The sequence below is a fragment of the Aplidium turbinatum genome, chromosome 7 (assembly GCF_918807975.1).
Source record: "Aplidium turbinatum chromosome 7, kaAplTurb1.1, whole genome shotgun sequence".
Taxonomy (NCBI): Eukaryota; Metazoa; Chordata; class Ascidiacea; order Aplousobranchia; family Polyclinidae; genus Aplidium; species Aplidium turbinatum.
In genome coordinates this window covers 30,597,949-30,625,724 of record NC_137478.1, presented here as the reverse complement: position 1 = coordinate 30,625,724, position 27,776 = coordinate 30,597,949, and the positions used below count along the sequence as shown (strand labels likewise).

Sequence of the window (27,776 nt, the reverse complement as noted above, 5' to 3'; positions counted from 1 at the left end):
TAAGTACCGTATGCTGTTTCTCACCCATTAACTTGATTCCAATTATACCTTCCAGGAAACTACGAAATATACCTACCTGACTCATTCTTTTGAATGTATTGTAATAGCTGAGTGTAAAAATGTCATAACGATCTTCAATAAAGGATAGTCCTTTAGAAATAGAAAAGTATGAGTCACTGAAAACATCCGAACTTCCGCTTCGTTTGAATGTACTCAGACATTTTCTCTATCTCCGTACATTTCAATTTATGAATTCCACAACATCTAGTCAACTGCACAATCAAGTCTACGAAGACATCATCAATATATATTCATCTGCATCTATAGCAGCCACAAATTGCAAGAAGACCATCATAGACCAAGTAAAAGAGCTTGAAACCAAAAGAAAGACTGTGAACAAAAACAAGAATAACCAGCAGATTCTTAGGTTCAATAAGTTAGAGTTAACCAACGCAAGTGACACAGTGGGCCAATTTTTTTCTTGATTAAACTTTCTGGAAGATTTCCACTAGTGGTCGCCTTGCCCAGCTTATGCAGGTGCTTTGCATCATTTGAGAGATTCTGCTAACTTGAACCGAAATTTCAGGATATTTTGGTATATATATTATTTAGTGGTTCAAATAGTAGGGGCTCCATTTCTCATACATTTTTGGCAAGCATTTTTCCGATTGGGCCATTAAAACTGTTTGGCCCTGAAGTTGATCCATCAATGTGTTCAAAAAGTTTGCGAAGTAATAACTCGCAGTGGTGAAGTAAGCGAACTACATGCTGACAAGGTCTTCCTATACTTCTTTCGATATGGGCCATTGAACCATCCTTCCAGCTAGTATTAGAGTTTGTACCATCTCCTCAAATAACACATATGTTAGATATGTTAATTTTCATTGAGGTGAGATGATCCACGACACCTTCAGCAACACATTTTCCTGTAGAATACAAATTTTAAAGTTAAGACTTCCTAAAAAAAATTTATTGAACTTAAGAATCTACTGGTTATTCTTGTTTTTGTTCACAGTCTTTCTTTTGGTTTCAAGCTCTTTTATTTGGTCTATGATGGTCTTCTTGCAATTTGTGGCTGCTATAGATGCAGGTGAATATATGTTGATGATGTCTTCATAGAGTTAATTGTGCAGTTGACTAGATGTTGTGGAATTCATAAATTGAAATGTACGGAGATAGAGAAAATGTCTGAGTACATTCAAATGAAGCGGAAGTTCGGATGTTTTCAGTGACTCATACTTTTCTATTTCTAAAGGACTATCCTTTATTGAAGATCGTTATGCCATTCTTACACTCAGCTATTACAATACATTCAAAAGAATGAGTCAGGTAGGTATATTTCGTAGTTTCCTGGAAGGTAAAATCGTAATCAAGTTAATGGGTGGAGAAACAGCATACATACTTACATGTCTGTGATGTAATTTGTTACATAAATAAGAATTATAATACTATTTTTTCATCTGGACTTCCTTAGCCATTGTTTTTGTTAAAATGTTTAACTAATGAGTCTATTTATATTGCTTCAGAATGTACCGGAACCAGTAAATCCAACTTGCTACTATCATAACCTTCAGAAACCACAAAAATTTACATAAAATGCAAGAAAATATGTCATTGTTGCAAAAATTAAAATTTTAAAACATGTCTAAATTTGTCTGTAAACTTAATAAATGGATTAATTATCCAAAAACAATAGAAATGAATACCAACATGCCCTACCTAGCACAAAAGATTAAGATTTTATGAAGATTTCAAAATTCCGGTAACCTGCAAATGTTCCGGGGAGCAGGGTCTAAACATTGACGAAAAAAAAATTTTTTTTGCATGCCTTCATTTTTCAGGCATACACAGATATTTAGATATCCCCCCAATTGAAATTAAAAATTTGCCCCAAAAGGGCGCAGCTGTACCAGTGTTATTTCATTCTTTTTTTTTTCAAATTAGGACTGTTTACTATGATTGTTCCATCATGAATAGTAAAGTTCAATTGTGTTGGAATTTGCAGGCTTCTGTAGGTGAATTTTTGAGCCACATTTCCTGAACAAAATTGCATACGATGTTTACCACACAACTTCTTTCTGTTGTTTCAGTATAGTTGTTTACTTGTCTAGTTTGGAGTAATGACTGATTGTGTGCGCTACATGTTCACTGTTAATGAGCGGGTTTGGTGGTTGTTTTGTTGGTTTTAAATCTTTATCTTTGGACTGACAAAGCCTTGATAGGTTATTCCTGATAGTTTTGCATACTTGTAGAGGCTTTTGATGCAAGGCCAGTTACCGAGATTGGCAGAGTGAAGTTTTCCGATTTTTGAAGTCTTATTGCCGGAGAATTATTCCATTCATTAGGTGCCGCTGAATGGAGAGCAGTCCTGAAATGCGTTGCTCAAGCGCACACCCAGAGAATTGTATGAATAATGATGTAGTCAGTCATACTACAATTTGGAAAACTTTTAAATGGATGACATCTTACAAGAAAATAAATACAATTATATACAGCAATAATAGAAAACAATACAGCAGATATAGCATATAGGAAAGCTTATTATCATATGACTAATGAGCGTAATATTTAACATAGCAAGTTTTCCCAAGTTGCACTTGAAAGTAATATAACAGAAATGTAACATAGTTTTGTGCCGTGATTAAAATTGTGATGTTTACTAACATCTGTATCTTGGTAAATGTGATATTATATAGGCAACATTATAATGGTATTATATTATATGTATGTATGATGTTGTTTCAGAATATCTGTTGTTTTCATATTGATCAATTTCTAGAAACAAACAGAAAATGGGCATTATAGAATATTTTAAAAAAAACTTGCAAGGCTATACAGAAAAGGACAATTATTGCATGGGAAAATATTGTGGATCATTAACTACTTTGGTTGAAAGTTATCTGGCTATAACAAATTTGGCATTTAGAAGAGCTTCAGCTCACCATAAAGGAGCTTCCAAAAGATTTAAACATGATCCTTCGAAGCCTAAAAGTAAGCTAGTGTTTCAATTTCTGTTCAATCTATACATATGGGTCAGATGCATCAATTTTGTACCTGTAGTCTCCAGAACGGAGAAAAAATTCAGAATGCTTGGTGCCATAAAATTTTGATTTAAAAGTCTTGAGATACTTCTCTACCAACTAAATCAAAAGACTGCCCCCAAAAAATATCATGTTTTTATACTGAAAATTAAATATCAGTGTGAGTATACCTATTTTATCAGTTTCTAGCAGGTTTACTGCAGTTGTGCGATAATGTACCTAAATATTCTGATACTTCAGCCAAAGTCATGTATTGTTTGACCTCAAGGTAGTAATAAATCATATGCTAGCAATAGTAATAGCAATACTTTTTTCATATGGAGCCATTGCCAATCAAATATGCGTAAAAAGCACCTCACAATCACAGCTAAATTAAAATTTAACAACTTTAACTGTATATATCTATGTTCTCTAAGATCAGAAATAGGTTACAGAATGCTTCAACAGGTATCATTTCTTATGAGCAACTTTTATAGTAACATTACATGTAAAAATAACTGTACAAAGGAGTGCTTACTGGTTTTACAAAAAAAAAGAAAAAGAAAAAGTTCTGGAGACTACAGTGTTCTGGAGACTACAGACAAATTCAATAAGAAAGAAATTCCTAATCTTTTATTTATTCCGAGTCCTCTCTATGAAATCCTGCTAAGTGAGCATTCTAGTCCATCACATACTGGAAGAATGTTTGCCATTTTAAACAGGGAAGCATACATTTTTTGTTAAAGTTTGTTCTGGAGACTACACAATTTTGGAGCCAGGCTAAATAGCTTCCATAGAAGAGTGAACTATTATCACACTTTTTAGTAAATCTGTTTTCTTGTTTAGTAGGTTTGTTTATATATAAATTTGCATCATTTTACACCCAAACAGGAGCACAGAGTAGGCATTGGTAGAGTAGTACCATGGGTCGTTCTGGAGACTACAACATAGTGGAGCCAAAATTGCAGATTCGTAAAATTGAGAAAAATACAAGGCCAAAATTGTAAAGCCAGTGTCATTTCAACATTAAAATGTAGCTAAAGCTGCACAGTGTTAAATAAAAGTCAGTTTAGCACTGCAGTATTTGCCTGTGAAAAATCACAAGGGAATTACAGAAGTAAAAACGTGAAAAATCCAAAAAAAGTGGGCAATTTTGTGATAAATCCAAAATTTTTGCTAAGAAGTTAACAATTTCCATTGAAAATTAGCATTACATAGGGGGGGCACATATCTAAACTGTAACTTAAAGCCTAAAAAAGTAGACTGAAACCTTAAGAAATACCAAAACTGCAAAAATGCGTTCTGGAGACTACAGGGTACAAAATTGATGCATCTGACCCATATTCTTGCAATCAATTTTATATTTGTGACTTTTAAGTGCTTGACGTAAAAGTTCTTAAAAAAAGACAAAATAGTTTTTTTATATGAGAAAAGCCATTAAATCATCGATGTGCTGATATTCTTTCACTTTCATTGCTTACAAGAAACTATGCAGTGATTCACCCTAGATTCCAACAACAACAAAATTTTATCTTATTTTCTAAGTTATATAATATAGCTTATACCTTGTGATTGAAGAGTTGAACTCAGACAATGTGACTAATCTGTGTCCATTTTCAAGCATGTTAGTAGGTGTCTTGTAATGATATAAATAATCATCCACAGGAAATATAAGTTTTAAATGAAATAACATCTAGATGCGCTCGGCTGCCTATCATGTAATCCTAGTTCAACTCCCGGCTTAAGCTGGTTGTTGTAAAACATCGCTCACTTCTACCCAAGGTGCAACAAACTGGGTAGGTATAGTTGCTGAAGGAAAGGCAGTCGAGGGAAAAGAACTGGCCACCCTACTTCTGTTGTGTCGAAAGATTAATATAAGGAGAACCTTATTTTCTCATCTACCACTGCTAGGGTTCAAGTATAGGACTCACCTTTAGTCCTTTATCTTTTACTCAGCCACAGAGGCTCAAACAAAAAATAATAGAATTTACAAAGATTGACTGTAATACGGTTTACGATAAAAATATAGCTTGTGTGTTTACTGTTTAGCTGTGCAATCAATGTGATTTAGTTCTTTTTAACTGCAACTGAGATTAAAGTGACATAAAAATTAATCTCTTTCACCATTTTCCAGACTTGTGGTTCAGTCACATGAACAGTTTGATACCAATTCCTTTCAATGGATATTTATTTGAAATTGTTGGAACTGAAACTTGGGACTGCTGTGAAGAAACTGATAAAAAGGTTCTTCGCTAAGTAGTGACTTGACATTTAAATTTGCTTTTATGAAACAGTTTTTTTTTTGTGTTGTTTACATTGCATCATAATTTTACATCAGAACATAAAGTTTAGTATTATTATAAGCTTTTGTGTAATGATGATTGACTAACTAAAGCATGTAGTTAGAAATTAATTTCCATATTCTGTATCTGAACTAACAGTGTCAGTCAGTCTGGAATTGTCTGTCAGTCAGTCTGGAATTGTCAGTCTATTGTCTGGAATTAGCATTTTCTTGATAGTGTACCATCGCACAGCTTTTCCAAGGTCTCTGTCAGGGCAGAGAGGTTGAGTAGGCAACACAGCACTTGTGGAAAGATGAAGTCTGGATAGTCTACCCTAAGTGCTTTCGACTCACAGCCTCGCAGATGTTGAAGTTGCATCAAACTCCTGACTCTTAATTTCATTGTTTATGCAATTTCCACACTGCTGTATTTACCAGCTTAAGAGATTAACAATAATGCTTGTTTTTATATATAGCGCTGTATCCATCACAGAATGCATTTCTTCCACTTCAGTGCTTTACAAAGCAGACAGTGCCAATACAGCCGTATAGAGGCGCAACTGAGTAGGCCTACATTATTACTTGAATCCATTCCATTGCTCAGTGCCAAGCAGGAATTAGATTTAGTCCCATTTTTAAATTTAAGTCTTAGCTATGACCCGAGGGCCGACAAGTATTAACATGCTCATTGCTCAAGTGTACTTCATACAATCATCACACAAAATGGTAAAATAATTTTGCAGAAGGCTTAATGAGATTAGGGCTCTGAATTGGTTTTTGCCGGCATCTTAATCATAACACTGTAGGCTATCACTTTAGTGCAACAAGATTGGGGAAGCTTTTAGATGGAAAGATCTTATGATGAACAATTTTTGATGAGAGTTAAGAGGGAAACGAAATAATGTTATGAATATGTTATACAAACATTGTTTTGGGATGATTCAATGTTATGAATATGTACAGGTACCTCTAAGAATTTGGGATAAATGCGGCACTGGAATTTCTTTGAATTTATCTTGCAACATGCTTCTTATGTCCCGATAAATTACTGATTTATAACTCTTGGCATGCATATAGCTTAAATGCGTTTAGTTAAAAGCAATGTATTTTGTGGAATTACTACATAGGTCTCAGAGGCATCGACATCCAGATTAAAACGGAAATCATCTACTCAATGTCCTGCAGCCATACAAGTAATTTTGTTATATACATGAAATATTTTACTTTAACCAATGTATAAATATTACGAGTAGTTGTGCTTTTTTACATGTAATTTGTAAATTTATATATCAACCTCTGAATCTTGAGATCCATTAGAACCATAATATCAGACAGTTTGTATGTTTTTTTCTGTGTTGTGTTTATTTTTTTTTTTTTGTATAAAACGTCCAGGTTCGCACTGTGAAGACATACACAGAGCATGCCATTCAAAATAATATACGATCGTCAGAGAGTAAAAAAAGACAAGAGGAAGTAAAAGCATTGCTCTTGGAAAAGTTGAATAAAGGAGAAGAACCTCCTTTTAAAGGTCCTAAGTTCACGTTTTAAATAACAATTTAGGAAGAATTATGCAAATGATACTAAGCTAGTTTCAAAAATTTTTTTGATATTTATTTTTCATAGCTTTTTGTTGTTGTAAAAATGTAGAGCAGAGCTAGTTGGTTTCACGTTTTACAAGACATTTATTTAGTTTTCCTGTTGCATGATGTTTCGCATGTCGGGGTTTAGCAAGTGACTTCAGCTACTTGCTAAAATGTTGCTAGCTCAGTTTTCATTTGCTCAGTTGGCGCTTGCTCACTGCTCAGTTCACAACTGCTGACTTGTAGGAGACTCCAATTTTACTATATATGCGCTTAGCCTATTAGTAGTTAAACGATCAAAAAGTAATTTTGTAAATATTATTTTTGTGGGTTTGTCACAGAGCAATAGTCTTGCATCTTTTAAACGTATTTCTCGTTGTAGTTTTGAGCGGGAAAAAAATGAAATTGTTGAAATGGATTTCTGTATTATAATTTATAATTATGTATTATATATTATTAATTAGTATTGTAATTAATATATAATTGTTAGTATTGTATTATATAATTTATAATATGTATTATAATTATAAATAAATTTATTATTATTTAGCCGCTAATGAATCTTTTCGGTTGTTAGTTGTCTACTATTGCCGGTTCCCTATGCATGGTGCTCATCTCTACCACAAGCCATCCTTAGCTGGGCTATCACGGAAAAGAATTGATAGGAGGGTGGTGAAGAAGATAAAAGAACTTGCGAAAAGCGGTAAAAGTGGCGATTGTTGGCATGTAAAAGATATGTAGCTTTGCTAAAAATAATTTTGCTTCCCAAGAATATACTGGGCAGAATATTTTGCACAATAATATGCGATCAACCGACTTCAATTTTCTGCTTGATTACGAGGTGCAACGATGTGTATTTCTCTGTACAATCACTGCATACATATCAGATATGACCATTGACGAGGCTGAATTACTTACTGTATAACAGTAATAAGGCGTTCAAGTCTAGCATACGTTTACTGCATTGAAGAGACCTTAAGGTCGAAACAGTGACGTCCTGTCTGCAGTTATCAGATAAATATATTTTTGTATGTTCTTGTTCACTGCAAATCAAGTTTTGTATATATTCGTTTATTCAACTTTTGTATTTGCTGATTGCTGGTCAATCATCATCTTCAAAGTATCTTCGTATGTCGCAGGGATATATGATCTCGACAACATACAATCATTGTTGTCAGATTACGTCAAAACAACGTTATTTGGACATTTGGAAGTAGACGACCTACCCAGGCCTGACAACACAAGATATTTCCCTACAAAAACGGTGATTTATTGCAAATGTTTTGTTTATCACAAACTCAACCTCACTCGCTATTGCTCGAGCTCTTTTACCTATTTTGTGAAGCGCATGCCACTTTTACAGTATGCTGCATTGTAAAGGGCTCCTTGCGGATGTTTTTGCAGGTGATATATAACCACGTGGTAGCAGCTGTGGGTCCTATGAAAAAGCTTCAAGTCAACCCGTTGACGTCTATCCAGGCTTCACCGATTGAGATCAGTGTTGAACAAGATGGCTTTGCAAGCGATGCGAGCGCGTAAGCGAGTGGATCATAAGTTGAATTGTGTTCCATTATGACGTCAAACCTTGCATTTTGTGTCATTTTTAAAAGCTCACACCGATAAACAAGCTTCACAACCGTATGTTACTTTTGAAACGTTTCTACTTTGCGTTCTATCCATCTTAACTTTTCTTTTATCATTTCAGACATTCTGGTTCGGGCATAGGATTGATAGCCGTCCACGCAGGTCAGCGGTTCTATACTGTGTTTAAAGTAGCACGTAAAAAATGAAAATTGAAATTTCTACCGTGACAAATAAAATTATTACCGAATTCAATTAATTTTGGTACGAAATAATCAAATCTCGCCTCATTCGTGCATTGCGGCATTCAGGTATTACGTCATTCGTGTATTGCGGCCGAGGGATGGCGTCATTCGCTTTCGCGACATAAAATCGTAGACCGTGCTAAGATTACCCAGACAGCAAATCAGTCGATTTGGCCGATTTGCTGTCTGGGTACTTTCGTATCAGTGATTTCATTTGTTTGTATTTGCATTATCGACTTCTGTATTGTGAATTCGACATACGCTTCCACGACAAAAACAAGTACCTTTAAATTCACCTAGTCGATAGTACTGTGCTTCTTGTTCCAACTCGCATAGTTTGGCATCATAATTGCATCCAACATTCACATCATGTGGCATATTTCACCTCTCCATGACCGAATCGTGTTCCACCAGGTGCTGGATTCCATTCCAACGAGAGATGGCCGGGGTACCAGCATCTTTGTAAAACGGCATGTTGGCTGGCTATGGCATGCCTCAAGAACGGGGGAACAGCTGGCGAGGCTGTGGCTGTCGCGGTTAAAGTTTTAGAGGTAAAACAGATTCTAATGTCGCTGTACAATGTCCATGTATGATTTTCAACTTTAACAGCAAAAACTGACAAGAGAAGCTTATGCACAAACTTATTCAAATCGAATCATTGCACCAATATTTTGTGTGAGCTAATTAAGCAGTTTCTCAAATGTTTAGATTTGATCATATTTTTGCTGTGATACTGTATGAATCTTCAGTATTTCTTTAAAAACAATGTCTTTCTTATAGGCTTGAAAAGGGCTGTATGATTAGCCGAAAACGTTCGCTTATTGTATTTTTTGTTTTTATGATGTTAAATGTAGTGTTGTTGCTGAGTTATGTCTGTTTAGTGTTTATGTTATAGAAAACATATGGTATAGTATGTCAAATCTTAAAAACCATACTATTCTATTTTTATTGGCAAGAATAACGTTTGGATGCTTCATTTTGTGTCGTCTCTTCTGCTTGTATCCTTACCATGGGCGGTAGGCCAGTCTGGATGATTGTTTGTGATATTGTTGAGCGCTTCCAGGATAGTGACCTCACAAACGCTGGTTTCGGGTCGAATCTAACTGAGGATGGACATGTGGAATGTGATGCCGCCGTGATGGACGCCTCCTTGTTACTAGGTTGGTTGAAAGGAAGTGTTTTTGTGAAGTAAATTCCTAATATGGAGCACAAAATCGGACTATACCAAAAACATATCGAAAAATAATGTAAATACTAAATAGTTTTTAAATGCTTTTGATATAAACTCGTTAATTATATTGTGATACTGCGAACACCTCGGCTGCATACCGAGTGGTGAGAGCCCTGGTTTGATGTTCGATAGGGCGCCGGTTCGGCACCGCTCAAGAGCATGCGGCTGTGTCTTCGGCAAGACACTTAAAAGCGTGCGAGCGATTACGAAGTGGTCCCCCTTCAACTATAGCCCTTGAGTTCTCTCAAGATTATGAATTTCTCAGATTTCCCACTGCTTTAGAGAGAGATACCTACAACGCTTCTTCGGTCTTGGGTCTACTAAACCGACCATTTCTCGTCCGGGCAGCGAATTTTTTTTCCCACGAACTTTCTGTTTCATTTGCATATTTGTGTAAGCGTAGCCATTACTGGTTACCGCGCGGCGCGCGTAACTGTTTTTACCGATTTTCGCCCTCCAGCAAGTCCAAATGTAAACATTGAACTTGAAAAAATACGTAGCCTGGAGACACACCTAGTCTAGTCAAGTTCAAAAAAAGTTGAGAAAAGAAATTGATTCTGGTCACCAGTCTAAAAGTAAGATTTTCCGAATTGATTAAGAATTAACCCTAACCTTACTTTTTTTGAAAAGCTTTTGTGCACTGCAAAAAATAATGTAGGCCTAAAGAAAAAAAAAAGACTTCGATGGGCGTCGAATCGATGTCCTCACGAATGTAAGGCAAAAGGCGAAACCACTGAACCAAACACGCCAACGAAAAATGTTTGCATTCACACGGAATACATACAAACTCTATTGCGAAGTAGCAAAAAGTTCGTGGGAAAATTTTTTTTGCGTCTGGGCACAAGTGTTGAGTCTGACTCATAGCTCACTAATCGGGTCAAAGCAAGCTGTTCCAAATAGAATCTGTTTTCCAGATGGTCGCGCGACGTTTGGAGCGGTTACTGGTGTGTCGTGCCTCAGGAACCCTGTGTGTACCGCCCATCAGATTGCCAAGCAACAAGTCAGTCAACCGAAACGATCATTCGGAAGAATACCTCCCTGGTGAGCTTTCTCAAGAGTTCAATCTCCACCAAACTCATCACGCCCTTATTTGTAATATTGTTTGTTGTTTATAGCGTCATGTCCGGAGTTGGGGCTGAGAACTGGTCGAGAGCTCATCACATTGAAACCTGCGACAAGAAGGACCTTGTAAGCGGTCAGTACATTTTCCGGGGTTGAATAGTAGGAATATGTGATTGAATAGCCCTACATCCATCGGAAACGTTCTTTAAACAAATCATATCACCGCAGCCGGATAGCCTACATTGTAACCTTGAATCTATTCCTTTGCTGAGTGCCATACAGAAGATTCAGCACCAAAAGTCCTTGGTATGACCCAGCAAGGTACCGAACCCACGTCTGCCAATTCAGAGACGGCATGTACGTTAAAAAAAAAACGTTGTGTGCGGTCGAATAGTGGATTGAGTAATATATTGGCAACACCAAGTAGTAATTCTACTCTGTCAACCTCCAGTGACCGGTCTGCTCAAAGCCTCTGCAAGTATGCGAAGGTGCCACCTTTTGAAAGGATGATGCCACGATTTACCTTCTGAAAAATTTTGCTTCAATTTGAAGGCAGAATAATCAAGTTGTCAACAATCGCAGACTGTGCGTGTGGTGGTTCCATGTTGAGTTTGTATTCCAGAAAGAAGCCACAAGCATTGGCAGAAGTACAGCAGAATGATCTTCGATGATTTGACCAAGAATAATGAGGTAACCGTTCGAATGAAGTCTGATTCTGTTGATCTCGTGTTAGCCCTATAAGGGGGTAGATTTGATATGGATAGATTAGATGGGGGGTAGATTTGATATGGATTTGGGGGTAGATTTGATATGGATAGATTTGATATTGATATATAGATTTGATAGGTTTAGTTTTTGAGAGATGGTATACCCCCTATCTCAGGGGTATACCATCTCTCAAAAACTAAACCTAATGGGAAAAACTTATCACATTTTAGAATCAGCTCCCCAGATATACCCCAAAATAGATCAAACATTCCCGACACCAAATTTTGTGTTGCCCAATGTAATATTCAGTTTCTTCATTCAAGTAGATCAATCACGTTGATTCCCAAGCAACAACTTTGGAAAACTAAACTTGCTATAAATGTCTCTTTCAACCTCGAATGTCATTTGATGAATTTAACTGACGTGTTTAGAAGCAAATGGACGAAGAAGAAGATGACAATGCACAGAGGTTCGTTGCTCATGTTTTACTACGTCTTTCGAGAGTCGTTTTAGCTTAATTTGTGACACCATGCATTGATAGCAGCTCTCCAACTTCTAGGTTAGACACTGTTGGAGCTATCGCGGTTGACGTAAGAGGAGGTGTTGCATCTGCTGTCTCTAGTGGCGGACTTCTCATGAAGCTGCCTGGACGAATCGGTCAGGTAACGTTTGTCGGCGATCAAAATATTTTTGTTTTGTTTTTGCAATCCGATCGAGAACCGAACCGTGGACCTTGTAACAAAAGCAAACATACAACGTTAAAAGAGAAGCAATTTGTAAGAAAGTAGCGAAACAAGTAGAACTTTTATGAGATCACTTGAGACTATGTCGTTTGCAATCTGGTAATGAAGCAAAAGCCGCAATTGAACAGGTATTTTCAGCAAGTTACTTTCCACGCCGCATGTAATATTTTGATAATTATTATACAGTATAACATAACAGATAATATAGACGGTAAACCACATACATGATATGGGAAACTTTATTAATTCTCTTGTAAACGGCTATGAGACAGTACCAACTGAGAGATAATTATTTAACACCTTCCCATCTATCTCAGGCTGCCATGTACGGCTGTGGATGTTGGGCTGAAAAAGGCACCAACTCCAAACCAACCGTTGCCGTGACAACAAGCGGTAGGTCATATTTCCTTTACATTTTTTGACGTTTCTGACTTGTGAGAAACCCTGTTTGTTGCCCTATTTAACGGTGATACGCCTTTCCCACACGTTTCAATTGAGTTGGTGACGCTTGATGTGATCGAAATTTATGTTCATCTTCAGTGCTCCACCTTTGTTCATTCATCACATCATCAGCAAGACAAATGTTCACCAGTTGTTCGCGCAGCATTGATTTTGTCGTGCTCGGAAACACCGCTGCTACACTGAGTGACGTCACAAAGACTTGATTGTGACGCGGAATGACACGTTTGTGACATGTTCTTCAAACAGGTTGTGGAGAGCAGCTGATGTACACGACCGCCGCTAAAAAGTGCGCCGACAACCTACGGAGTTGTGAAGAACCGTACGCCGCCATGCAAGACACATTACTGCGGGATTTCTTGAGTGAGTCTGGCGTGCTCCCAAGGTTGAGCAGGGAATCTGATCATACCTTCTGTGTATGTGTTAAAAGGCCTTGTTTGGTCACGTGTAGTTGATAACATCAGAGTTTCCTTGAGTTGGTGCCGCGACAGTTGACTGCATGACACACATTTATGCTGTAAGTCTTATATAAATTAAAAAAGAGGGGGGGTTTACGACACTTTTTAACCTTGAATGGGCGTAAAGTCCACAAGGGATCCACATAAAGCAGATACTTAAAGCATCTAAATATAGTGAAAAAAAAATATTTGAATCAATTTTAAGATATTAACGTCTACCCTAAACGTCTACGTTCACGTCTTATACAAGCCTTATTTACACATAAACTGTGCGATGCGGTGTTAGCTCACAAAATTTATTCTTGCTACGTTTATTCGGCATCTACAAACATTGAATCAATGTCAATATTACTTATTTTGTGATCACGATAAACGAGTGATAAAGTAACGGTTGAGGCCACTCTTTATATTTCTGTGAACATTCTCAACAAGGCTCTGCTGTAGATTCGCCTCACATCCCGAGTGACACCGGCAAGCATGCTGGACTACTGGCCCTGCACCAAACCAATGATGACGATAACTCTATCAGTGAGTCCCTTGGTCTACTATGCTGCCAGTTGTAACGTTGTTTTAAACGATTTATCAATTGCCTGTTTCTTGAAGTCACAAACATAGTGCTTACAATTAATTCATCTGCCTTTTGGAGATACGAAAGCAAGCATACAACGTCGAAAGTAGTCTTTAGTTTGGAAAAAGTAAGAAACAAACTTCTAACTTGAATTATCTGCCAGCTTTACGGGGTCTAATAAGTATACTAGTTGCTCGAAATCGTTTTTGTAGCAGAAAATGATTTTTAATTTGATTTAGTGAAAGGTGTGAGGCCCTTCCATTAATTTCTAAGGGATAATAGCTGCTTGTCAAGAATTATTTCTTTCAATACATTTTGATTTGTCGGTCAAACTTGATCCCTCTGTTGTTGTCCTAGCTGAGTTGATGTGGGGGCACACTACAAGCAGTATGGTCATTGGGCACATGTCGACTAAGGATAACAAGCCTGAGGTAAGTCGGCTTTGTGAGATGGGGTCTAGTTTTACGTAAATAGGCTGATTTAGTTTTACATTTGTCATCAATTTTTTTTTTTTATGCAATTGCATTTTAATCCTTTCTATGAATGTAAGACTATGTTTTCATGATGAAAGAGCTACCACAATGAACACGAATTGCTCACTTCTGAACCACTCGTCACGCTTGATGCGTAGGTTAGGCTTGTACGACTTTTGTGATGACGTGTAGTTTAGATTCAGTGATGCATGAAGATAGTTGTTAACTTCGTTAACGGGAACATCGTGAATCCGGGATGGTAAAAGGATAAACCCTTGTCCCCAGAGGCTCACACGACGAAGAGGAACACTTCATGCTTTCATGCCGAATTCCTTTTATTTGTCCTGAATACTTTTTTCCGGTTTCACTTTTCGTTTTCACATTTTTGTTCCTCTGCTGTACAACGCTCAGAGGAGTTTGGTTTTGTTTATTGGTTCTGAAAGTGAAATGAAGCCACCATTCCATGCAAGGTGCACCATTCCATGCAAGGTGCACCGGTCCATGCAAGGTGCACTAGTCCACCAGTTGTGTTTGATTGCAGGTGATACTCTCGCGTCTCCCTGATGGCGCTACGGATGGAAAGTCTCTCAGTGTGAGCGGAACGTGGATCAAGGTGAGATTGCACCAGGATATTCAGATCTGTAAATTACTTTGATGTCATTTTCAAGCACTTTTGATTGGGACTTCACAGCAGTTGTAGAAGCCAGAAGGCGTTTGGCGTTTTCGAAGTCGGTTTTTCAAACTTTTGGATGCCGATATAAATTTTGCTCAGTTTCGCAATCCTGATTGTAACTTAAATACTGTACAAAGTGTACATTGTTCTAGATCTCAGCAACTGCTTATGACAGTGATAACACGTTTGTATTTCGTGGTCTTCTCTTAATATGTAAAACCTTAACAATAAACGATATAAGAAAATAGAAACTGTAATTAAATCTTCTGGACGTTTTAATAAATTATTGTAACAGTTTTCAGCCTAGTTTCATAAGAGTTGTGTTCTAGTATGCTGCTGCGTTGCACATCAAAGAACAGCAGAGCAAATATACTTTTAGCGTCTTCAGTTTAAACATTTGCACGTTTGCTGTCGTTTCAGGCAACTTTCTGTTTAAATTTTGAAACATCAGCAAACGTGATTGCAAAAAGTAATTGATACTTGCTTAGGTTGCCATGGAAACAACCGACACCGACCAATCACATTCGAGTACAGAGCACCAGAATGCGAGCGTCATTGAAGGTGCGTTAGTGGTTGCTGATATCTTAGTGGTCCCATCGATAAAGCAGCGATCCCGGCCAGAGTGCTCGCTGTGTCGCTTTGAAGCGATGAGCGCGAGCCTGATTGTTCCAGTTAAAGTTTGATGACTTCACAAGACATAGGTTAGGGTGGTCCCCAAAATCGAATTTTTGAAATTGCTATGTCTTACCCTCTGAAAAGTCTCTAAATGACTTAAAACTAAACCTATAAAAAACTGAGACCCATTGGACTACGTTTAGGGGTGCCACAATGAACTTGAAAATCGAGCTGGGGGGTTGCGGGGAAGTTTTGCTCAAATTTACATAACTCCAGAACCAGATGAGATAGAGAACTGTGCTTGGTGTCAAAAGATGCAAAGCAACCATATTCCTATTTGTGCTCAAGAGGAAAGTATGCTCTAACTGCTTTAATTTTTGAGAAAATGCAAAAAAACTGAAAATAGGGTTAAAATCAAACTTCTTCGCTTTATTGAATGAGGCTGTTCACCAGGCATTAAATTAAATGATATGAGATGTTCTACTGGTGCAAATTAAGCTAAACTATCACAAGATGTATACAGTGACAATCTGCTTTTATTCCGACGTTTCGTCAATCAGACACGACTGACTTCTTCAGGGGGCTAGACCAGGTAGTGACTACCTGTCTAGCATGGCAAAACACAGGACATATTGCTGAAAACAACTAAACATGCAAAATGAAAATTCAACTTCTGGACAAAAACTTATCGCGCGCAAAGTTTGAAATAAGTTAGAAAAAAGGGGGGACTTAATTGCGATCAACAAGAAACTTAAATAACAACAAGATAGGAGAGTGAACGGCATGAGTCATGAATCGAGTTTTGTACACACTACTGCACAGTTTTACAATCAGCATGAAACCAATTTAAAAAAACGTCAAATCAGCACTTACAATTTTATAGGTCTGATTGACGAAACGTCGGAATAAAAGCAGATTGTCACTGTATACATCTTGTGATAGTTTAGCTTAATTTGCACCAATAGAACATCTCATATCATTTAATTTTTCGCTTTATGTTGCTTCAGTGAATTAATTATCTATGCTTTACTGCAGGCAGCCTGTATGTGTCTGCCTGTTGCTGTAATTGTATTCATTTATTTAATTGCACCAATGCACCTATTAAAAAAGTAGTTTCCTATATACGGGTTAATCTTCCAATCACAGTATGACACAACCATGTGGCTTCCATTCCTCAGCTTTCCATGACTTTATTTAGTATCAACACAAGACATAGCAGTGGCACTTGTTCACTATTTGGCTAAGAAAGTTGGTGTTTTTGTTACCAAGCAGATATGTTAAGTTCAATGGGCAGTAGAAATTAGAAAGGGTGTTTCAGAAATGGAAATCATTGCTGAAACAGCCTTTCTAATTTCTACTGCCCATTGTTCACTGGAATGGAAAACTCCTTCCAGATATAACTGGTAACAAAAAAAGTTGAACGGTTACCACTAATTGTCACTGGAATGACTACTAACAAATTGCTTGGAGTGCCAAAGTTGCAGTCTTCATCAGGAAGTGCGCAAGCTACTGGACTAATGGTAGGCCTATGTGTTAAAGATTGAGGTGTTGTTGACAATGTAAGAGCAATGTGTTTTGACACGACATCCAGCAACACTGGTGTTTGGTCTGGTGCCTGTATTTGATTGCAAAAGAATTAAACAAGGACTTGCTCCATTTGGCTTGCTGTCACCATATTCTAGAACTTGTGTTGCAAAGAGCGTTCTCAACATTGGGCCATCATCTGGACAGGATATTCTTGTTTTCAGGTGATTTAAAGCAAAGTGGGATAGCCTAGTTTTGACAAAGATCGTTATGTCACCTTAGAAAATGATGACTTCTGCTGTGCTGATGAGATCATTAGTTTTTGCAAAGACCAGTTGGAAAAAACTCAATTAAGAGATGACCAAGAGTTCCTTGAATTATCTATCAAATTCTTAATCGAGCACCACCACATGGCATTCGGTTTTGTTATCCCGGCGCCCTTCACCAGACAAGATGGATGGCCACTGCTAGTATATATGCATTGAAGATTTGGCTGTTCAGAATGCAGTTTGATTTGACCAATAAGGAGCAATATGGTTTCAAAAAAATTGTCATTTTTGTGTTAAAAGTATACTTCTTTCTTGTATTGCAATGTGCAGACGCATTGCTTATACTTCTAATCTTGGTTGACTGCTTCTCTAACAACGTGCGACCCACGGAATGATCTGCAACCCCAGATAAAAAGACTAAAGGAATATTAGCAACATGATTCAGCGGTAGCCAAAGAAGCAATGAAAACATTCTCAATGCACTGATGGTACATAAGTGAGGATGCAACCTAATTCGTACCCTGAACCATTCGTACCCTCATTTGGTACCCTAAAAAAATCGAGAAAAAAATTAAAAAAAGCCAAAATAGCACACGGATCGGAGTTTCCGCTTAACCCTAACTTTATGTGAAGAACTCATTGGCCTTGTATTTTTTGATGATGGTGTTTCAAGTATTGAAAAAGAAGCTATGGTTTTTGCCTTGACCCATAAAAGTATGAGTAGTCCACCATTGAAGCGTATTTCTTCATTGCCAGATGATGTCTTTTCAAAAGATTTATCAGACTTTGTCACATCCAACACCATACGATTGTTCCAGATTCTGGATTTGCCATCTGACTTTCTAAAGCTGGAAGTTGTAGCATGGGATTTGGATGAAAGTAATAAGAGAACAAAAAGCGTTGTTAGTTAGTCTTCATGTGATCACCGATTTTGCTGAAAGAGGTGTTGCATTGATGCAAAATTTTAACAATTTGCTGACAAAAGATGAAAATCAAATGCAGTATATTCTGTGTCATCTTCGAAATTGCAATAAGAATATTGAGAACCACTTAAAGTCCACAGACTGAATCATATTTGATATACGAGACCTGTAAATGTGTCCACTCCAGGTGGGTGCGATCTAACTTATAAACATATTCAGCATATCATTACAGTATATTTTATAGCCCATTACAGACTGGAGTAGTTGCTACTGCCGGATTTGGCAAGATTGTTGCCTATTTTTCTTCATTTGTGTCTGCATCTGCACTCTGCAGTGCATTGTATATTGCTGAGGTTTTGTTTTTAAGACATTTATTTAGGCGATTTACCTATTTTGACAAAATTTTCGTATTTTTGTCATTTTTCACTGGTCATGTGGCACCTTTAAACCTTTATCAAAATGCTTCAAACTTTTAGTGAACTGTTTTTTAGTGAAATGGAACCAAATGAGAGGGTAAGAACCAAACTTTTCCAACTTTAAAATTTTACCATACATTTGAGGACCACCCTAACATAGGTTTATGACGTTTCGCGAATCTGCCGATGATGTTTCGTGATGCTGCCAAGGCCTTGATGACGTCATCAAATATCGAGTTTTGATGACGTTTAAAGAGAAGTCGAAAATGTTTGAATTTTGTTTTTAGGCTCCTCCTCTGTGCCAGCTGACACTCCTCAGCTGGACGGCGCGTACGACAGCTTCAAGTTGGACGATGACATATCGCTCATGTATATATCCACCGATGTCGATGGAACCCCCCTGCAACAGTGCACTGCTAAACTGGCGCAGGAATACAATAGGAAGGTAGTTAGATTGTTTTGGCGTTGAGTTACATCGTGGTATGTTGTGGTTTTGTCTTATTTCTAACCCTCCTTCTTTGTTGCTTCAAAGAAGCCTGATCTTCATCCAGAAGCATCAGGGCCGACTAGTTGTCTACATGACTTTTCTCTGTTGTTGGCATCTTCAATTTTTAAGTTCCTTTTGTCAGGTCACACTACTTCACTGTGTCTTAATAATCATTCACTATCTCCGCTTGCAGTAGATTGCGCATCAACATGGGTTACTTGACAAGGTTCCATGTGATTTTATGAGCCGTACTGCTTCCATGCTGGCTCAAGGCAGATTAGAAGAGAGTGATATGTCACCACTGTGTCTTATATGTCTTCACTTATTGGTCAACCAATGTAAACTACCGGCGGCGCCAACCTGTTTGTAACTATCAGGTTGTTGGATGCTATTGCTCATCATGTCACATTATAGTCCAAAAACATGTTTTGCTGCGGAATCGAACCCTGGTCCTCTTGAGCAATGTACGTGTTATCACTCAGCTGACTGCCAATGAATTGTGTCATAACTTGTAGCTCTATCCCATAGCGACCTTTTCTACATTGCTATGTTCTATCATTTGCATCGAAATAACGTCGTCTGACGTATTTCCAGATTGACGAAACTTTCGAGTTGGAAATTGACACCAGATGGCAGGAGAGACGCGAAACAAATCCCAGGTGTGTAAAGAAAAATTGACAAAGTAGCTTGAATAATGCAAATAATATCGATGCATGTGACGAGGGTTTGATAAAAAATTACCTATGCTCTTAGATTGTACGTTTACGTGCAGTAGGCTAAGCTTAGTAAGGGCTGCGCTGAATTCAATTTCTCACCCAAAAATGTCAGTTTCTAGCGGTTCACCATTGATATTATAATAATATTTATTTGCATCAGACAAAGCTGTCCATATCCAAAACAACAAAATACTACACAAACTGCAAATGCACAAATAACGAACAACAACAACGAAATAACAATGTAAAACAACGAAATAATATACAAACTGCAAATGCACAAAATCTCACTAAATAGGCTATCTACTGTTACAAGTTTACAGACAATGGTACGGTAGTGTTACAAGTTAGAAGAACTGAAAGTATATCAGAACGATAAAAACAATCAGATGACATGGCAGCCATCAAAACTAGATAACAGCATACATAGAATTATTATAATGAATACGGTAATTTGATATACGATGACAATCAGACCTCATCAGGGAAGCAACTATAGAGTTAGACGATACTTCGCATCTTCCAACAAAAGAAAAAACATATTTACGAAGTAATGCATCAAATGTTATGATGTTGCACAAGACTTGATGTTCACGTACGCTATAGTGTTTAGGCAAATTGTGTATAATTCTAAATGCATTATTGAAGGCAACACGCAGGCGATTAATGTCACGTTGATGATAATTTTCCCACAGATGACATGCATACATTGGAGTACAATATGAACGGAATAGAACATTTTTAATATCACTGGAGCACTTGTAAAATTTTGATTTTAATTTGTTTGCAGAACAGTAGATTGATCGCACTTGTCGATTTATATCCTTGTCGTCACACATTGCCGTGTCAAGAAAAACACCCAAATATTTGACACTGTCTACGCCAGTGGTTCCCAACCGGGGTGCCGCGGCACCCTGGGGGTGCCAATTGCAATGCTTAACGGTTCCGCGAGATATTGCAATACTGTGACCCAATCTTTATGTTAACTTTAATCGGTTAAGTGCGGAATTTAGTTATTTATTCTAACTCTAATCCGCCGTAAGCCTTTGTTTTCTCGCCCAGGAAAAATAGCGTGAAAGAGATTTTGACTCGTTGCTGTTCGCCCCAATAGCTCAGTGGTTACGCGCCCGGCTCAAGATCACGCGGCGCTGGTTCAACACTCGGAGTGTGCGCTTGAGCAACGCATTCTAAGGACTGCTCTCCATTCAGCGGCACCTAGTGAATGGAATTGTAGCGGACGCTGCTTTTCAGCATATCCACCCATACACAGCCATCAGTGGGATGGCAACATTCCTGGGCGAAGTCGGCAAGGAATGATAGGACACGAGGTCGACTACGCTGCTGTATTGTTTGCTAACTCAAACTCAGACGGTCAATGCTTGCTCACAATGTAATCGTTTACGATTTTTAATCTTCGATCCAGCAACACAAAAAAGTAAAGAAAATCACCGGAATGGTTAAAGCTCCACCACCAAAAACTGGATACAAAAATGTTGTCGCCTCTACATGATTAACAGTCTTGATTCAGAAGTTATAGCTGCTGCACCAGAAATCATAATATACAGCCTCTGAACATAACACTAAACTGATTCAAACGTCATACTGGCAGCGGCAAAAAATAGAAGCAGTAGCAACAACGAAACTGATATACTGATTTAGAATTACCAAGACTGATTTTCTATATTGAAAAAGAATCATGATTTAAACAGTTTAAAGAAGTTTAAATTAAACTTCTTTAAGAAGGTTCTAATGTGGAATGGCGAGTTCTACATACGATCACACAACGCAACACGACTGCAAAATCTACATAACGATGAGCCAAGATAGGAATTCAGCATAGCGCCTTACAAACGGTTGATTACTGAAATTGAATTCCCGAGACGTGCAAGTATGCGCTCAAGGCACGGCAATTCTGGACAAATCTAGTGACGTATACGTGTGACGTCAGAGACGAAAGAGCTCTCTAGCGCTACAGATACCCCCGCAAGAAGGAAAACGGGGTAGCCGTTTGACTTCTGATGAGATGTCGAGGTCACCAGAAATATGTAGCGGACGCTGCTTTTCAGTATATAATTCCCCTGCAACAACACTTCAACAATCGGAAACTTCACTCTGCCAATCTCTGTAACAGGCCCTGTGTGAAGAGCCTCTACAAGTAGGCCTACAGTATGTGAAACTACCAGGAATGACCTGTCAAGGCTTTGTCAGTCCGAGGATAAAGATTCAAAAAAACCAAACGCATCATTATTGCCAGGTTTCATGATTTTATTTTGCGTTTCACGGCTCACAAAGTCAATTTGCAGTGATGGATTATCGGATTGTGTAAACCAGCACGATTATAAAATTGCACGACTGTTTGCCGAACCATTATAATGTTGGAAATTTTTGTTTGATAAAAATTAACGAGTTCTGGATAAAAATTCGAAATTAATATTCTTGCGTTGGAAAGAAAGCTATTGTGCTTTTGCTGCAGTTTTCCACGTCATACCTATGTGAGAGTGGATTTTCCGTATCTACGAACACAGCAAATAAAAAACGAGAACGACTGCTTATAGTTGAGGAAGACATGCGGGTGGCTTTATCGAATGTGCCCCCAGATATTAAGGGACTTTGTGCAAGAAGTCAACCCCAAATTTCACACTGACTTTTGAATAAATACATTTATTTACGCACACTAGGCTATACTGTACAACTCATTCTGTGTTATTTCATACAGTTATTTGAAATACAGAAACCTCATAAAATTGATCCAGTTTTGCCAGGGTGCCGCAAACTATTTATCTCTTTGATAGGGTGCCGCAAGGTCAAAAAGGTTGGGAACCACTGGTCTACGCATTTGATCTCACTTTCATTGAGCCTTACAATTGGATTCAAATTTAACTTTAAGTGATTGGTTTGGAAGTACATAGCAAATGACTTTTCGCAGTTAAAAATGACATCGTTAGAAAGCGCATAATCTTCACACACATTCAAGATACTCTGCAGACCATGAACACTTGGAGAGATACAACAAATATCATCAGCAAACATGAGATGGTTGACAAGTGTATTACCTATGTAACAGCCTGCCTTGCTTTTGGTTAACACAGTCGATAGATCATCCATATACACGGCAAATAAGTAAGGACTGAGGACACCACCCTGTTTGACACCATTGCTGACAGAAAAAGACTGTGAGTAATGACAACCCCAGCGTATGTACATCCGCTGATGGGTATACCAATAAACAATTAGACGAATAAGGCATATCGGCACTCCTCGTTGAATTAGTTTCTTGAATAGGAGGTTGTGGTTTACCCTATCAAATGCTTTCGAAGCATCTAAAAAAACAGAAAAAACAGGACTTCCACATTTTCTGTAGTAAGACACAGCTTGCTTAGTACAAAAATGCACATATCTGTGCTATGCTTAGGTTTAAAGCCAAATTGATTATCATTTGTTGTGAGATAATCATTAATAAAAAAAAAGTACAACATGCTCAAATAGTTTAGAAATGACAGAATTGTTAAAATTTTAAATTAAAATTTTATATTAATTTTAAATTAAAAATTAAAAATCAATTTTAACTTTTAAATTGTGTACTAAACTATGTACTGTACAGTGTATACTGTGTACAAAAGTGTGTACAAAAGTATACTGCATGCCTGCAAGAGGAACACTGGAACGGTCCCTGTGGCTAAGCATTAATTGATAATTTAAATCTTACCTAATTGTTTTAGATTGTTTAACGGTTTGAAATTTCGAATGGATTCTATAGAAGAAAAAGGAGAAACGCTGCAATTTAATCTCGGCTTAACGTGCTACAAGTAGGTTTCCAATTCACTTTGTTTCCTTTATTGTTAAACTTCTTTGTGAAATCCCTTCATTTTTACCGATGTTCATGTGTTGAACCATTTGTTCATCAAGAGGAATGACGTAACCGCATTGTTGTATGACATAATAATGACGTGGTTGTTACCACATTTTCTTCCAGAGACTACATGGAAACGAATTGGTCACGTGATGTAGAACGCCTGCGCGTCATGGGGTCGCATCGGCTCGACAACACACAGGTGCTTGATCATGCAACAATTTAATCAGAATGAATTCAAAAGCGGCCACATACGTCACCCTCGAAGATTGTGCGCGTGTCGCATAATCAAATAACTCAATTGAATAGTAGTTAAATTAGTTTTTCTAACGTTTGACAATGAATTGTTACGTAGCCGAAAACGTTCGCTTTTTTTGTTACATTATAATTGCCACGTTGTTGTGTGGTTTGGTTTGCTAATGGCCCAACCAAGGAACATCTGAGAAACGGAAGACCAAAGTAAATTGACTACGCCAACAATAGAGATGGAGGAGTCGCTGCAGACAACTGGTCGACCCTGATATTTCGGGATGAACACCAGGCTTCTTTGAAGCAAAATGAATAATGATGCGAGTTAATATGTTAACAACACTGCAATGTCTCTTTAGGCATTCCTATCTGATCCTCTTGGTGTGGCTGGAGTTGTAACGACCTCTGATGATCACGTAGTATTCCAACGTCGTAACCACTGGGTAGCGGAAGGAGCCGGGAAGCTCGACGTACCTGGCGGTCACCCCGAACCCACGGTGAGTTTGGTGATTTCAGAAAAGAAATGAGTGGATCTGGCAAGACTGACAACGAGATTTTTTGATTTGACACAACTTTGGAAAGTCTTTCTTCTCGTTGACTGGAATTCTTGTAAACTCTTAATTTAATGATTTATTTTGACAGATAATTGTAGTTTTGAGACATTTTTGTAATTCTGGCATGGAGTAAAATTTAAATTCCAAATTAACCTACCTGATTGGCTGACTCGTCAATATGACCAGGAAGCCGCCCACCAAACCGACCAATCAGAGATCGATCTTGTCCATCTCCGACCGGATGACGTGATGAGCGAGGTTTTTGCGTCACAATTGAAAGAAGTTCGAGATGAGGTAGAGATTTTGATTAGTAACAAAGTTGTTGTCGTCTAATACAGTGATAAAAAATTACATTCATCCACTTTTGCATCCATAGCAAAATCAGAACTGATGGTGGTGGCAGGGCCGTTGAAATTTTGGGCCCCGTACCAATGAGATACTCGAGCCTCAAATCAACACACTTCTATGAAATTTGCACTACATTCAAAAAATAGGAGATGCTCGGCCCCTTAAAAAGGCTATGAGCCCCTAAAATTTTTCTGGGATCGTGTCCAAATGTACTCTCTGGACCCCCTACTGGGTGATACCCTACTGGGTGATACCCCCTACTGGGTGATACCCCTACTGGGTGGTGGTCCTTGAAATATATCGATGTGGTCCACATTGTTGGTGTAACTATTTTTCTAGGCGTTTTTTAAGTCCAAGACTTAAATTTTGTTTGTTTGGCGACGAATTTACTTATCAACCTGCCTAATTTCGTTTACTTATCAACCTGCCTAATTTCCTTTACTTATCAACCTGCCTAATTTCCTTTACTTATCAACCTGCCTAATTTCCTTTACTTATCAACCTGCCTAGTTTCCTTTATCTTGTCTAAGAACCGTCACCCATTTAGCTACCAAGTGGTGGTTAGTCAACGCGGCCATTATGGGGCGATCTCTCCAACTACTGCGCCATCTCGCTACTAGGACTTGTCATGGGACCAGTAGAATATTAGATATATTGATATCTGATCAAGCGTATGTCTTTATAAATGTTTGGTATTTTCTTAGCTTAATGTTCCGCTAGAGTGCCTCAGAGAGCCAAGGATGATGGGGCTGGTTCGAAACGTCCAGAGCGCAGGAAGACCCGTTTGTTATTTTTATATAAGGTTTGTCAAACGTATGTGTACAACACTACATAGTATATAGTCCAGTTTTGTTGCAAACATACTGGTTATTTTAATTAATATCACGCAATTTCTGTGGTATAAAAATTACATGTTGAGACTGTGAGGCGGTAATAGCAATACATCACCAATTTTATCGTTTCAAAAGCAATAATTTTAAAATTTCTTTGTCTCAATAAAGAGTTTATCTTGGCCTTTCTTTATATCTTTCAGTTGATATAATTGAAGCATTTTCAAAGAACGATTGTATTTGCACATTCTGCAAGAATGCCTGTTTTCAGTTCAAAGATTAAATTGGCTTCCTTGCCTTCCTATTTATTCAGTTTAAATGTTCAACTGCCCATGGCAGCAAAATCCGTCATTTTTACATTGATTCAACGTCTGCTAACGTTAAGCCAATGAAAAAAAATGACGGATTTTGCTTTGTGAGGCCAGGCATACACCTGGATGCGACGCAACGTTAACGTCATATTTATTTTCATTTCGTCATCTCAGGTGCAGTTTATCGACCAATGAGATCGAAGAGCGGTTTAAAAAGGGCGGGGCCGAAACGGACGAGTCTACTCAGTTGATATTTCGTCGAGAAAAAGTTAGTGGTATTGCAATTTACATTGAAAACTTAACCACTTGTCCCGGTTACTTTTGAGCTAACAATTGACTTGGCCACCGAAAGTCTGTGATGGTAAAAAGATAGACTGCTATTCTACACAGTGCCAAAGAAGGCCTCGGCTCGATAACCTTGCGTATTTTCGAGGCCTTCTGGTGCACTTGTGTGTATGTTTTGCTTGTCTGTTGTGTGCAGTAGTCTACTTTCATGTACATAGCTGTTTTTACACAACAAAAAGAAGCCCTAGGGTGGGAAAGTCCAATGTTTATGATCGCGTATGGCTACCTCATTGCTATAAAATGAGACCTCTGCTGTGTGAAAGCCTAAGGATGTCCTCGCATCTGGACGAGCTCTTAGTGGCTGGAATATCAAATGTACAGGAGGCAAGGGAGCCAATTTCCTTGTCCGTCCAAAGGCCCAGCCACATGCTCTCGAGCGGTGAACCGTCCCCCTTTCGAACGTCGCGCGCTCATACATTATAATAACATTTATCATTTTTTATCAGGATTTAATTCGACTTGAGCAACATTCCCCTGAGTTTTGGTCAGAACTGTGTCCGAACGCTAAGGCTGCTGTGAGTCTATTTTCCATCCTAAAGCAAGTCAAACAAGGAAATTCCCCCTTTCAGTTAAAGTGACGTGTGGAATGAAGTATCGATCAATCACCATCTGCCGCGATTAAGTTGTTTTCATAGAAACACTCCTGGACTTTTTATTTAATACGATTTTCATTGTTTGTTGTTGATCTGGTATTGCCTTTCCGCTAATACACACTATTTTTTTACGAACAAGTGCTACCATTTCTTCCGAGTTAAGTCAATTTATTTTGTTTCACTGGCACCACATATACCGTAAACAAACAAGCAGAGTAAATGAAAAGTAGAAACAATGCATTGTAAGTTACAGCTGTTGGTTAAATTATGGCGCAATCAGGATGGTAGCGAAAGACCATAAGCAGTCATCTAACCCTAACCCATAATTAATACATCTAACTACACATTCATGCACAATTGCACATATTTGTGCAGAGGCAGGCTCACTACTTCAGTAAATAAAAAAGGTTTAGCCACTGACATTAAAATCCAACAGGATAAAAATTCAAACCAGCAACCGTGATTGAGTCAACAGTTGCCTGTTTATTTGTGTGTAGGCTACATCGCCATATTTTGTAAATTGTTTGGCCAAATCGTGCCCCAAAATGGAAAATTTTCGCTTGTTGGCACGAAAGGCAATAATGAAATCACAATGTATTAACGATTTCAAGTATTAGGAATGCAACAATGTTATGGGGGGTCTGGGGGACGAAGCCCCCCCAGA

At 38.0% G+C, this 27,776-nt stretch overlaps 1 protein-coding gene across 3 annotated transcripts; it reads left to right on the top strand.

The window, feature by feature from the left end:
* Positions 1-2,758: 2,758 nt before the first annotated feature.
* On the top strand, positions 2,759-27,244 carry LOC145774146 (uncharacterized). Of its 3 annotated transcripts, none has more exons than XM_082585309.1 (30): positions 2,759-2,991; positions 5,155-5,264; positions 6,429-6,494; positions 6,694-6,829; positions 7,459-7,584; positions 8,021-8,145; positions 8,286-8,416; positions 8,587-8,627; positions 9,122-9,258; positions 9,771-9,867; positions 10,853-10,979; positions 11,054-11,133; positions 11,623-11,690; positions 12,143-12,177; positions 12,268-12,370; positions 12,769-12,844; positions 13,160-13,273; positions 13,801-13,896; positions 14,294-14,367; positions 14,951-15,022; positions 15,571-15,643; positions 19,117-19,274; positions 19,911-19,975; positions 23,752-23,838; positions 24,006-24,084; positions 24,491-24,628; positions 24,872-24,979; positions 25,738-25,835; positions 26,349-26,442; positions 26,966-27,244. In XM_082585309.1, exons 1-30 carry the CDS (start codon positions 2,793-2,795, stop codon positions 27,095-27,097), a joined length of 3,045 nt encoding a protein of 1,014 aa, XP_082441435.1. In that variant the 5' UTR covers positions 2,759-2,792; the 3' UTR covers positions 27,098-27,244. The 3 variants fall into 3 exon arrangements, with proteins under 3 accessions (XP_082441435.1, XP_082441437.1, XP_082441434.1); XM_082585311.1 differs by having other exon boundaries at positions 12,140-12,177; positions 13,813-13,896; XM_082585308.1 differs by having other exon boundaries at positions 12,140-12,177.
* Positions 27,245-27,776: the final 532 nt, after the last annotated feature.